This window comes from Stylophora pistillata, chromosome 1 (assembly GCF_964205215.1).
Source record: "Stylophora pistillata chromosome 1, jaStyPist1.2, whole genome shotgun sequence".
Taxonomy (NCBI): domain Eukaryota; kingdom Metazoa; phylum Cnidaria; class Anthozoa; order Scleractinia; family Pocilloporidae; genus Stylophora; species Stylophora pistillata.
The window spans coordinates 32,429,008-32,443,606 of NC_142519.1; the positions used below are offsets into that span (position 1 = coordinate 32,429,008).

A 14,599-nucleotide genomic window follows, 5' to 3' on the forward strand; every position below is an offset into this window, starting at 1 on the left:
TTAAATAGCCCAGGTTGGGTTTTTGAATCCACTAAATTACAGTCTTTACTCACCTACACACTATGGATTACTACTGTTTTTGCTCCACCCTGTCCTGTCGTTTGCGGAATGCAGGGAGTGGCTTTTGCCAGCGTTGTCCCCGCTGGTTGGGGTGCGGTCGGTGAGTTTGGCCGTTTTTCGAAAATTTACGGTGATAGTTATCATTGGCCTTGGTACTGTTTTGTAGCTTTTGTCCAACCCTGTTGGTGGCACTGATGTCCTGAATTTGTTTTGGGAGGTCATTCCCAAACAATAAATCTGCAAAGCCAACATGTTCAGCACAAATTTGCCGAGGCTGGTTGTTCGGATCAGGTCTGATCATGTCTCTGCGTCTCTGAATGAGCTCACAATTTGCATGGCCCAACGTGGCAATGGCATCCAGTAAGGTTCAAGCAACACTTTCCTCTGACAATTTCAAGGGTGAAATTTCACGGTCGAGACACTGATCTGTAATTTTGATCAGTGGGATCGCTGCTTTCTGAATTACGTGCGTTTTGGAGTCTTAGGAGCTTCAGGTCGCGACTCCTCGTGCCTGATGTAATTTTAGACCAGACTTCAGGGTCGACTTCAGTCCCTGATGGATTGTCGCAGTTCCCAGGTCTGCTGCAGTTTGAAAGTTTTTCTTTCAATCTGTCATCCGACAACTTTGTCCGGATCATTTTGTTTATTATCTTGGCAAGTTTTGAGTCCACATCACTTGAACACGCCTCATCAAGATCGTATTCAGCAGCAATGGACCCTAAGAAATCGCTTTCGACCGATTTCTCAGATTTTTCACTGCCGTTGCTCGTTTCGCTGCCCTTAGGGAAAAGTGAATCTATGGAGAGGTCAACGAATTCGTTGTCCGTGGCGCTCGCGCCTCTTGGGACTTTCGAGCAGGGCTTTGTTCATCCTCCGAGTCGCTTGCAGATAAGCGAGCATCATGGGAACGCTTAGATGGATTGCCAGCGTTCGAGATAACCTCGGCAAGGTCCGAAGACAATGACCTTGAGATGTGTCGAAAGCTCTCGACCATGCTCTGGGATTGAGGCTTTAATGCTTTCAATGAAGACGCTCTTCACCACAGACGTTGTCTTTGAAGAGCTGGACTGAGAAGTGGTTTTCCTCTTCACTATCTTTCTTAAAGGTTTATCCTTTTCCCCTGATTCAGGGTTACAGTTGAGTTCAGGGGATTCCTCTACATGTTGGTGAGACTCGTCAACAGGCGATATGATCTCAGCATCTTTTCCCGCCATTACGGAGCTTCGATTGCGAGTTGGCGTAAAATTAGCGGTTACAACAACAACAACAACAACAACAACAATCTTTATTTTGCACTCACTCTTGCTCAGAAAAAGTTACAACAAAGAGAATATTAAAAAGTATAAATTAGAGTACGGTTAGCTTCCAAATAGCTGAACAGGCAGCGTCAATTCAGGTAATTGTACCCGCAAATTAATCGATGAGTACACCGTCGAGAGATTGCTCTCGCGGAAGACGCTATAAAGAAGATAAAATAATCTTGGCTCGACTAATGTCTTGTCTTGACAAACAAAGTCACACATTTGAAGGCAAGCTTGCTCGCGCAATCTCACGTGGTCCCGTAGTGACGTCAGCAATGGTGAGGGTATAAAGAGCAACATATTACTGGATAAAGTATGCAAAGTCACGCGACTGAAACAAATTAAATACTACGATTTTATTCCTTTTTTCGATTTTCAATAAGAAACAATTATTTTCAATTGTCCGCCCTCCCACTTTACACCTTGTTCCGCGGTCCCTGTTATACCCATCTTAATGTGCTTCCAAAGCGATAACATATGGTTTGGGTATTCATTAATCCTTTTAACTACTTTCTTTGTAATATATCCGAAATTCACTTGTGCAGGGTCGATCGTATCCGTCAGTGACGTCATTCTCGTATGGTGGTGCCGCCAAAGTGGCTCGAACATTCAACTAGTCATTGGAAACGTAATTTTGTATCGACCTGAAGCGCTCTGAATTAAAAATTAAGCTTTCACTTTCTTTTTCAGACCGATTCGTTTTCTTCGTATTTAGATTCATCAAAAACCACATGAACGAACTGTCTGACGTGTAGCTCGCCTGTTAGCTACTTAGCTTGATTTACAGATGAGGTTCAAACAATTTAATGCCCTCGATATTTACATGCATTCCCGAATATATCTAGCGAGAATTCCTTCCGCGTCAGTAAATAAAACGCACGTTAATTTATTGCAGTTTGGTTTCGAGCTACTTCATGGATCTGGAAAGCTGAGCGCGATTCCAATTCCCAACTTTGATACGGGGCAACGTTCAGGTCTGGGAACTTGCAAGAAACTACGAATGGTGGACCACAATTCTTACAGAGGTTCGAAAAAAATCCACCAACCATTTATCCAAAGAAAAAGGTAAGGTGTAAGCCAGCCAACTTCGCCCTTAAGTGCCCTACTTCCCTAGACTAGTATCTCCATGTTTGATCTCCTGTCCGTGTTGGACAGATAAAACGATTGAAAGCCCTTCCCATGACGCTCAGTCTATAGTTTTTGATAAAAAAATTGGAATACAATGCACCTCTGTCCCATCACAAAATGCTTCCATATACACATAGTTAAATGAAATGTTAATGTAATTATGATCATAATGTAATAACTATTTCCTGCAGTCAGAGGAGACATGAATCAATCCATCTGTTTCTTTTTTAAAATGATCATTAAATTAAACAATGGTTTGATATGTCTTTGGATGGTTAAACTCACCTCGAAATTCTTTGTAAAATAACTAAGATGGGTCCATCCTTGAAAAATTAGATACTAATTCAGATATATAATCACCAGAGCTATTAAACCAATGATTACTAACAGTTACGTTAAGTGTACCAGTGGAGGTGCATGCTATAATTTATGCCCAAAGGTTAAGTTCAGAATAAGTTAATTTCAGTGTCCAAATAAATTAACTATCAATGTGTCCTTTTGGAAAAATGTTAGCAAACAACAAATTTAATAAAATGGGATAAGGGAAATGGTTGCAATGGGAGCTTAATGCTCACCTAGAAAAACATCATCATTAAAGAAGTTAAGGTTGCTAAGGTATTTTGCCATCTTTTTATGACTTCTTTATACACAAAACTGAGTCCTCCCCAAGAAGAGAACACAGCTCCATTAATCTCTGCTGCATCTTAGGAACTCCTGCAAGCTGGGATTCAAGTTTCTGTTTCTCTTCATTTAGTGTAAGTCTGGTGGCAGTGTTCAGTTTTTCCCAGCGCCACCCACCTTCTCCATCAAACTGAAGCAAATGTGTGTGAAATTTCCTGCAAGAAAAAAAAGAGCCTGGGTCTTTGATGTGCTAATACTGTGATGGGAAGTCAAATGGGCCTTATCCAATCCACCATGATACTCTTTTGTCAGAAAACACACATACTTTTGAAACACATTTTTGCCCATTACCCAAACCAAAATGCACAAAATTGCAGATAAAAACAGAAACTCATTATTTACAATCAGGTTCAAAAGTGGAGTCTAAAGAAAGTACTGTTAAGTAAATGCATTGACTGAAGCCTTGCACGTTAAGCTATACATGTAGCTGTTGTACTTCAGATGCTTTCATGTAGCTCCTGGGAACCTAGACCTTGCTGTATTTGTAGAAATGTGTGCACTGGCCTACAATTTTTTACTCTGCTCTCATGGGAAGTGAACTCCATAATTTAAATGGTAAGTGAATGAAAAAAGAGCTCATCAAATAATTGTTTGGCAAATTACATTACATTACATTGCAACTACACAGATAATCTTCTAATACAATACAAACCAGAGCGAAGGTCTGTGTGAGATGCTCAATAGACTTATTCCTTCATCTTTAGCAGCTTGGAAAATACTCCCTTCTACATCGATGCTCACAGCACTAGTACACTCATCAAGAAGAGCAAACTGTGGCCTGCAAATCAGCCACATATCTTGATTATATAATTTCATTCATATACTATATATGTTATACCTGGTCCAGTAGAACCCATTTAGGCTTTTAACTCCCATAAGTGACCAAGACAGAATTTCTCCTTACAATATCAATAGAGTATCAAGCAGAGAAGTGAGATTATAAGTTGATCTAACACCAAACTCTCAATTACAACCAACATCATTAGAAATATATGCCATACAGCAGGGTTTTCAATAGAATTTTGTACAGCCGTTGCTGTGCCACCCCCATGTGTAACAGCTATGTACAAAGCCAAAGCTAAGGCTATGTATCTTGAGGCCCGTAGAGTCCCAATTCAAATTTCAGTGGTCGTGTCTTAGCATGTGGGAAGACGACATCTTAATTGGAGAGGCCTGGACTGGAATCTACAATGTTGCGGAGAAGTTATGAAGCACAGCAATTGTTTGCTGACAGGCTGTTCGTTTTGAAAACTAAAACTGACTAACATTCAATACTAAACTCAATTATCTCTGCACAAAGGCCTTCTTTTATTTGCATTTACTAGGCATTGATCTACTAGTCGAAGTGCTTTGACAGCCGTAACACTTACCAGTGACACCTGTGACAGGTGTTACAGGTTATGGGTTCAATTGAAAACCCTGCACACAGTGAGAAGAATTACTAGTGAGATCATGTGAGTACAAGGGTTAAAGTCTTTGATGACAGTGCATCACTGTGATCAAAAATGCCCTTTCACAAAATAATGAACCTTTTTAAGGTTTTTATTCACATTTTTGCCCATAGCATTTTATTTCAGCTGCAAAAGCAGACCAATGAAAGCAAATTCTTGGTACAATTATACAGTCAAGTGAGATGGAAAGATGTTCAAATCAGCTAATATCAAGAGGTAAAAGATATGATTTTTATATCCATCAGGCTAATCAAAATAAGAAGAGTTCTAGATTATAATTATGACATACTTGTGATAGAAGAGACGTGCCATTCCCATTCTCTGTTTTTCTCCACCTGAGAAGACATCCTTCCATTCCTTGATAACATCCCACCCTTCCAAATTAAATACAGCATGTACAATCAGTTAATTGAAAACTATCCACTGAATAGATTGAACCTCAATGTTACAATTTTCTGCACCTGCATAGCTGACTCTTAGGGTTTAAAGGGTTACAACATACACACATATACACAATCATACAAACTCTTCTTCAGTGTAGGATCCTGACTTACTCCCGTTATGTTAAATTTCAAGTTTAATAAATAAGATTTCAAATGTCACTTTTTTTGGTAATAGTCCCTTTTACAGTGGTGGGCTTGGTGGCCAAGCCTTTGAACAGGAGTGAGGCTAAGGGTGACCCTGTTGTGATAAAGACCTGCTTCTAGTTAGCATGATAACAAAGTAATTTGCATTTGAAAAGCAGCAACATCTCTATCATGACAAGGTCACTTTAAGCCTCACTCCTGTTCAAAGTCTTGGCCACCAAGCCCACAACTGTAAAAAGGACTATTCACTGATCATCAAAGTATGACTTTTCTTAGATCATGATATTCAAAAATAAAATATAAGACCTCCTTCTCTTTTGATAATGTGCTGCAGGTGAACTGTGGCCAAAATAGTCTCTAAGTCATCATCGGTAATGCCATGGGCTTGCATGTCTTCTACAGTGTGAGGGTAAATCACCTGACCACGAAGTGAACCAATAGGCATGTAGGGTCTGATGAAAAAATAGCGATATTCTAACTATCAATTAATCACCACGTTCAATTCCTTAACAGTAAATAGTAACACAGGTTATCAGTTATTTGAACTGAGACAGTTACAGCACAATACAGTGTTGAATAGTTCTGTAGTTACCAGGAATAAATAACCCACACCAGCCATTTCAACCCCTGGCCCAAGTTGTTTGAAACACAATCAAGCAAATTGAGAAAACTGACTGAGGTTAAGAGGATTTTTTTCAATAATATTATGGAAGATTTATTTTTACTGAATAATTAATTGTTACAAAGTGTAATTGACTGGAAGAAGAGGTAAATTACAAAGTGTAATTGACTGAGAGAAGAGGTAAAGAAAATTTTGTAAAGAGATTGTACAGTCACACAGCCCACCTTTGAGGTATGTAGAACATGTGGCTTGGAGGAGGTTTTGCTAGGAATCCTTTGTAAACTGGCCATAGACCACCAAGAATACGAAATAATGAGCTTTTACCACAACCATTTGGACCTGTTATCAACAAATGCATTCCTGGTTCCATCTGAGATAATTAACCAAAAACACACATCAGAAATTTAAATGTTGTTACATGTAAATTGAACGTGCAGTTACCCATAGTAAGCAGCTAACTTTTCAATGCAACTTATTACTATACATGTGCATGTACATGATTATTATCATGACAACTAGTTATCAGTAGAGTCAAAAATTAAAACATTAATTTTATTGATTGTGATTTAGGCTATTAGCAGTCCAATTTTGAGCATTAAACTTATTCAAGAGGGCATGCATTATGCTTGTGATTGGACAGTGTTAAAGGACATGATGCCATGCCTGTGAAACTCTAAAAGCTACCAATCATTGGTGTACACTTTATTACTAATAACACTTCATGTATTTTATGTATTGGACTCCTGGCCCTAGTTTTTCAAAGGGCAGATAATGTTATCCATTGGATAAAACTTCCATCTGGTAGATAGTCCAGTACATTTTCTTAACACATCCATGGGATGGTGATTTATCCATTGAATAGGGTTAACTGTCCTTTGAAGAACTGGACCTTGCTTTACAATTTTAGACTGAAATGGACTTAACTCCACTGCATCACTACTATCAACTATTTCTTGTTTCATTCTAGAACTCACCTCAAAAGACAAGTTTGACACGACCACATCACCGCATGGTGTGATGATAGCCACATCTTTCAAAGCAATACTACCCTCTGTATCTACTACTTCACCACCAGGCATTTGATTCAAATCAACAACTTCACCATGTACCCCAACACTGCATTGCTCCTTGTCCTCAAGAAAGGAGTCATCAGCCTGTGTCAACTCTCGTAAAATCTGCCGTTCACAGTGTCCCTGTTGAACATCTTCAAAAACTTCAAACATCTCTGACACTCTGGCTGTGTAACCACTCAGCTCTATGATCTAACACAACGCAGAAGACAAAAGTATTAAATCTAAATAATTTGGCATTTCCGAAAGAAATGAACAACCACTTAGACAAGATTTGAGAAATAGTCAGAACAGTTTCACAAAAATTATCCTAAAATTAAACATAATAATACTGCAGCCAAATTGTCAGAACTGTTTCATAAAAAAACCCTTATCCTATAGTTATAATTTGTCACTGACTTCGTAGGGAGTTAATCCAAAAAAGTGGAAGACACCTGTCTCACATCTTAATAACAATACATTCTTTAGCTCTTGAAACTGCTCAACTTTAATTCTTTGCCACAATATGCTTTCAAAAGCAGAAAAGTGTATATGACATAATTTTATGTCAGCTGACTAATCCTTGTACAACTCAATAAGCAGTGTGCCTATTTTAAAATATATGAGATAAAAAGTGTAGTAAGTATGTCTCAACAAAAATTAATCATCCTGCAAAGAGGGAAACTACTGTCAATTTTAATTATAGCAATTAAAAATAAAGCTTTATTATATTGTATTATCAACGCTCACCTCCTTGTATGAAGACATGACCCTTTCTATGGCATCTGCAGCAGATACCATTAGCGAGCGTGATGTTGTTACATGTTCAGTTCTTTCACTTACACCTTGATCTGCTGGCCCCAGTTGTTCATTTTTAGACCCTAAATAAAGGACAACATTACAGTAAGGAGGGAGTTAATTTTGCAAGGTTTCATAAATAGCAGTGAAAATATATGAACCACACTCAGGAAGACATTTTGTAAATTACATTGTAAAATCAAAATTTTAATAGTAATTTATTAGAGGGTCCACTTCATCAGAACATCTACACAACTGTTGTATCTGTAAAATATTGTCATAATGATCAAGGATTGAGTGATAATCTTTTTTTAATACAAATTTTACCAATTTCTTGAATGACGCTGACAAGTGTTAACTTCTGGGCAGAGGCTTGCATTAAGATGCTTTCAATTGTAAACTTTCATTTGTGAACAAACATTCAAAGAAATAGCGCTCTCTTTCCTGGCAAAATGTCGTAAATTGAAGGAGCAACTCTTTGCACTAACTTTCACACAAACTTTAAGGAAAATTCACAAGAATAAAAAACAAAGTTTTCTTTTTTGCATTACTTTTGCATAAAACTGTACAGTCATGTATCATGCAGTTCTGTTGGTGAGATACATATACTTTCATTTGACCTACAGTGTAATCAAAGGCCTCCTGAATCAATGTTTCTCTGAATTCAAAATTTTTGAGATTTGCTGCCCAGTAAGTTACCTGCATTTACAACAATGGCTTTTGCAAACTAATTCAAGTCATAATTAATGCATTCCCCATGCATGTACACAAATATAAATACTCAGTAATTTGGCTACACTTGAAAAATTAAAATGATCTAAAGCACAGTTTACACTCCAAAAGGGATCACACTAAATAACAATAGTCACAGAAATTTTGCACAGGTGGTAAAAAAATTTAGACATTGACCTTTTCCTGTCAATATGCTTGATCCAACCATAACAAGGCCTGATGCACTCCACACATACTTCATTAAGAACTGTTCCAGCATGATGAACCATAGACGTTTGCTAAAGAGTAGTTCCATTTGTTGTGCCAATGATTGAAAACTTTGTTTCAGTAATGACAGCTCAGCCTGTAAACAAAACAAAATGGCTATAGTCATAGAGACTTGTCATCACTTATATTACCATCTGTTAACCAAACATGCAGTATTGGCAGCAACACTGTGCAATTGTTAGTATGAGATGGTAACACCATAAGAAAAATTTCTTATCAGAGTCTCATTGCACTGTTTCAATTCACTGACAGTTTTCCTACTGCCTTCCTTCAATATCACTGATTAAAAATATCAGGAACCCATGAATTAATCTGTAAGTTGATTTTTTCCGAAAAAAATCCTTTATCCATAATTCTATTCTCTTAAGTGTTTCCTTTGTGTCTGGAGATCATTTGTGGTGCACGTGCAACAAAGTCACAATATCTGTATACCAGCAAACTTACAACATCAGCTAAATCATATATAACTGAATATGCAACAGTTGAATTGGTGGTGTTTATTCTTGTAGAATGGTTAACTTATTGTAAGCATGGTCTAATTTCTTTCTCCTTTGTTGTTGTTCCTTTTTTGTGTAGTGTTAATTACTAGGCAAAGACAAAATTGCTTGTGTCAAATAATCTCTGAGGATTAGTTAAGGGTATTATAAATGCTTTTATATCCACATCATGTACCATGGTTATCTGAGCAACTACATTTGTATTGATGATGTTTGTCTTTCTTGTATCTCTTGAAATATCAATAAACATATGGTGGTAAAAATTATTTTATCAGTATTGTGCACATTTTGGAATGGGTTATTCAATTTAGATGAGAGCCACTAACCTATCATTGCATATATCTTTCGTATCTGTCATAATTATTGACTTGAGCACTTCTCCTACAGTTTAAAAAAATGTATATTTACCTAATTTGTGTGGCTTTTAATTTCTTAGTTCTTATTTTGGTTTGTTTTGTTTTGCCCTGTGGTTGTTGTTGTTTTTTATTTAGTGAAAAGCTACCACTTCCTTTTCTTCCCAGTTTTTTTTTTCTCTTTGGTCACCGCCCCCTATCCACCCCCTATTAATTATTCATTGGTTCTCAAGGTGATTTACAAGAAAAACATGTACATAAAAGACACGTCCTACCTTGTGGCCGCTATAAAAGGCTATTTCTTCAGCATTTGTGATCACTCTTGAGTGAAGGAATCTAAGCTGTCCCCTCCGCTGTGACTCTTCAGCAACAATCTTACCGAACCGGGGACTTAACTTCCTTAAGATCTCTGCTGTAAGATAAATCACCACAGCAGCTATGGTGACTGGTATCTTCCACGAAGTTCCTCTCTTTCTAGCCATTCCATCCAAGGTCCAACAAATAACAAAAATATCTAAGCAGGGTTTGGTGAGATGAGAGTACAGATGAGCGACTGAACTGCAAAACATGCGTATGTCTTCTGTCAAACACTCGTCTGCATTTGCTAGTCGACCATCCAAGTTTCCAACGCGATAGTATGTTTGGTTGGAGAAATATTTATCGTAAGCGTAATTGACCAACTCTGTTCGGAAAGCTAGGGAAAGTTTGCTCTCCAGATATCGAATCATGCTGTTGATAAAAGTTGCTGGAATGGCTACGCCAATCCAATTAGTCAGTAACAGAACAAATTTGAAGACATTTTTCTGTACCACTGATCTTATTATTCGGCCGTCAAGAGTTGCCACGTAGATCGATAGAAAAGTCCTAACGAAAAGGCAAACTGAATGAAGCAATAACAATCCAAATTGTTTCGTCCAAATTCCAGGGAAAAGAATCTTTAGTAGCTTCCATGCTTGACAAATGAATACAGAGTCCAGGCCTGCGGTCCTTTGCTTCACTTTTGATCTTGAACTCGAGCTAACCAAAGCCAGTCTCGCTTTGCTGTGATGTTGAAGTTTGTTCAAGATCCTTCGTCCCACAGAGGCTCCATATTTCTTAATAATGTAAAAGCTAACGACAGCCAGAGCAGTAGCTCCTGTGATTTGTATGTGTCTCTTTGAAAAATTAGCCATATTTTCACTAAATCCACGCTAGTAGTGACACCACCTTTCAAAATCGTGTGTGGTCGCGGCCATAACTTTCTTCGCTTTGGTACCCAGGACCTTGATCAAAACGAGGCTGGTGCAACGATTGAAGTACTTTGTGAAGTACAAGACGGGGAGCCCAGACAAGCGACGAGTCTGCTTGTTTATTCGAAATATAAAGGAATGCATGGGAGAATATTGAAGAGTCTTATTATCGTAAACTTATATCATGAAATGTCTGAGTTAAAGCTCAAAATAAATGTAAACCTACCTCACTTCAGACTTAGGCATATCCGTGGGATATGCCTAAGTCTGAAGTACTAAGCAAGGCTCGATGGTCTTCCATTGAAACCACATATAAAGTTAATTTGGCTAAACTGATGTTCAAAATAGATAAGAAGACTTTACCTATATCCATCTTAGATACCACCGAAGAAGTTGACGCGAATACAAAGAAAAACCTAAGAAGTAATGCCAACATAAAAGTACCAAAATTCAATACATATTACATGAAAAACAGTTTTTCCAGAAGAGGACCTATCGTTTTTAACACACTTCTCCAAGAATCAAATTTAAGAAATATAACCATTAAGCAGCTCTCCTCGTTAGCCTACAAATCAAAGGCACTTTTAAATTTGAACTTTAATTATACCTCTCCAACGACAGTGAACTTTAAGGATGCCAATTTTAAATATTTTTAGATCTTCTAATTTTGATAGGCTACTTTAATTATTTAATTATTTTATTTTACTACATTTCATTTTATTCCATTTTACACACGACCCCACAAGCGTGTAGTCGCTTTAACAATTATCGTGTTTAAATTAAGTCTTGTTGTTGTATTGTATCACCTTATAATGTATAGTAACAGTCGACGCAAAACCCATCAAATCGCTCAAATTCGCCATTTAGAGCCACAGAAACGACAATACACAGCAAGTGAGGTAGGTTTACATTTATTTTGAGCTTTAACTCAGACATTTCATGATATAAGTTTACGATAATAAGACTCTTCAATATTCTCCCATACATTCCTTTATATTTCGAATAAACAACCAGACTCGTCGCTTGTCTGGGCTCTCTGTGAAGGAAGTTGAGGGATTCATGAAGCAAAATCATCCATTTGCCTTATTTATGGCTACAAGTAAAGTTTTCAAAAATAATAGGTGCTCTTAGGAAATCTCTAAGTAGTCAAAATCGCTACAGATCATGTTGGTTTCTTTTTGGTTCTTATTTATAAACATGTAGAGATTGAAACGGTTTAAGATAACGGCGTAATTCATAATTCGTAATTCGTTTATTTAGTGGCTATCTGAGAATCTCCCATTATGCCGACGCAAAGGTAGTAGTTATAAGTTATCAGGTGTTTGGCTACCTACGACATTCCAATGGACAGGAACAGCCACCACGAGGAATGTCCACTATTAAATTTTCATTAAAAATTCTCATCTTTATCTAAGATATAAATAGCAGTGCTTTCGATAGAACTCATTCGAAATGGGATTTTGTAGGGTTAGTCTATGTTAGGGTAGTCCAGGTTAGGGTAGTCCATGTTAGGGTAGTCCATGTTAGGGTAGTCCATGTTAGGGTAGTCCATGTTAGGGTAGTCCATCGAAGTAGTCCATGGACTAGGATCAGAGCTTTGTCCATCACCCGCATTAGAAATCAAGGCGTCGCCTGTGTGTTTGACTTCATTTCTGACGTATCCAGTTTTGTCTTTAAGTTAGGCGTCTAGGATTCCTGAAACGTTTTGATGGTATCCAACTCTTGAGGTTGCTCTGTTGTAAGACATTTTTTATTTTAAGTACTGTCCTTTTTGGTTCTCGTTTCTTTTTAAGGAATGCTCTATTTCAATAAAGCTGTTCTTCCGGAAATGTTGCTATGTTTGTGTTCTGTCCGTCTGCCGATAAATCGCCCCATGTAAGGTAATCTGGAATCCGGAATCCAGGTAATTTTGGTCTGTGGAATCCGGAATCCATGGTTTTGGAATCCGGAATCCAACCATCACTGTAATTCACAATCCAGGTTGCTGTAATCCAGTCTGTTGTAATGGTTCCAGGGCCTCTTATTATCGGTCTTTATCAGACACCCTTTCGACCGGCTTTTCGACTTTTTTCCCCGTTGCGCTTTTGTAGTCGGAAGTTTAGATTCGTTTCCTGTTTGGGCGCAATTGGAACTAATTTTGGGATTTTAGGTAACTTCAAAGAATAATAATATAAATTATCCTTATTCTTGGCCGTACTGTCAATAGTCGCAGTGGTTGCAGTTAGGTTACTGGCTTCTTTCAGGTACATGTCATTAGTTTCACTCAAAGAATCACATGTTGCACGTGGTGTCCACGTGTCCAGATTCAATCAGTCGAAATCAGAGATCTCGAGAGATCACATTGAATATTTTTCTCAATCGATCGTTATCAGTCTTTGCCAGCATTGGGAAGCACAAGAAAAAGCATGAGCCGGAAAGGTACGTACGTCTGTAAATTCTGAGTTTGTGACTTTGTGATGGAAATGTTTTGGGGGCGTGGTTTTGAATAGATCAGCGCGTGTGAAACAGAGATAAAGTAACTTCGAGCAGCTATTATCTGTCTGTTTCCCACTACCATCACAGCCTCGTTAGAGGAAAGCGAAGACGTAACAACAGCCAGCCAAGTCGTGGATGCTAATGTGGCACTGCGGAGTACGGCTGTACGGGTGCAAACCATTTACCAGAAAGACAACATATTGCATTACATTACATTCTTTTTACATTTATATTTTTTTACATTTAGATAGCGCAGACTTCTATGTGGATATATTCAGTCGCGCTTAACGGTATCATATGGTTGTCGGACGTCAGCATTTTTATCAGGCGCCTCTGGCAGCCGCTTCAGTCCATGTAGCGATCTCACCTTCCCACCCATCCCACCCCGTGGAGGACATCCACTACACAGTGACCTCGTGCATGGGAAATTTACGTCTCCTACCCCTAACCCTGCAGGACGCGGGACCTACGGCTTTACGTCTAATCCGAGAAGACGCAACCGTAGAAGAGAGATCTCACCTTTCTGGCCAGCAGTTCTTCAGGAGCATGTACAAATAGAAGTGAATGGTGGAAATTTTGTGCAGCAAAGAGTATCTTTAAAGTGGCTAAACCAGACAAGTGATTCACTAACATACACCTCCGGTGATGTCTGTGATGGGAATTCCCCCAACTGCATTCTAACCCGAGTACTCGACTTTTCTTCCGATGGATCAGACATCATTTTAACAACAGAGGAGGATAACTGGCTCTGTAGAATTGCTAATGGAGACTATGGTGACGATGATGACAATGACAATGAAACTGCACCACCAACCGCAGAGGATGAGGGAGAAGTATCCCTCCCGATAAGACTGCGGGGAGTTAGTTTATCAGGACGGAGAACGACACGGTTTATTCTATTAAAGATAAATGTTTTCCGTTGCCTGCGTAGCTGGTATTATAGTAATTGGACTATCTTCACGCTATTTGTTGGTAAGCTGTAACTGAAGTGTTACATTTCTGTGTGGCAATTAAACAATTCGGAGACGAATTATGTTTGAACATGAAAAGCACTGATTTTGGCAATGTGTTCCGTGCCTCTTTTTTCTTGTTGACGCTGTTGTTATTATTAAAATATCCCTTCCTCGTTAGTATTTCCTCAACGATGTGGACTCAATAGACTTCAGAAACCGCTCATATATTCACAATCCTCTCGGGTAAGGCCAATAATTATATTTTATACTTAAATTTTATATAAGACAATGTACACTTCGGGGAAAAAAAGAAAAAAGCTTTTTTTGTGAAAACCAAGTACAAAGGGAAAATAGAATTTTGAAATCTGGAATCCAGCCACTTATTGAATCTGGAATCCACGAATGTGGAATCCGGA

The 14,599-nt window shown here is 38.3% G+C and overlaps 1 protein-coding gene, 1 long non-coding RNA gene and 1 pseudogene across 2 annotated transcripts; 1 reads left to right on the forward strand and 2 right to left on the reverse strand.

Moving 5' to 3' along the window:
• Nucleotides 1–70: 70 nt before the first annotated feature.
• Nucleotides 71–1,210, reverse strand: LOC148742141 (uncharacterized; annotated as a pseudogene).
• Nucleotides 1,211–1,328: 118 nt separating this feature from the next.
• LOC111324423 (ATP-binding cassette sub-family D member 2) lies at nt 1,329–10,782 on the reverse strand. The gene is made up of 9 exons (XM_022927973.2): nt 9,802–10,782; nt 8,587–8,752; nt 7,630–7,760; nt 6,805–7,092; nt 6,055–6,200; nt 5,515–5,660; nt 4,911–4,995; nt 3,823–3,948; nt 1,329–3,325 (listed from the first exon to the last, which is right to left on the reverse strand). Exons 1-9 carry the CDS (start codon nt 10,696–10,698, stop codon nt 3,121–3,123), a joined length of 2,190 nt encoding a protein of 729 aa, XP_022783708.1. The 5' UTR covers nt 10,699–10,782; the 3' UTR covers nt 1,329–3,120.
• On the forward strand, nt 4,463–7,615 carry LOC148742142 (uncharacterized). The gene is made up of 2 exons (XR_015998392.1): nt 4,463–4,837; nt 6,798–7,615. It is a non-coding gene; the product is annotated as an uncharacterized LOC148742142 (long non-coding RNA).
• Nucleotides 10,783–14,599: the final 3,817 nt, after the last annotated feature.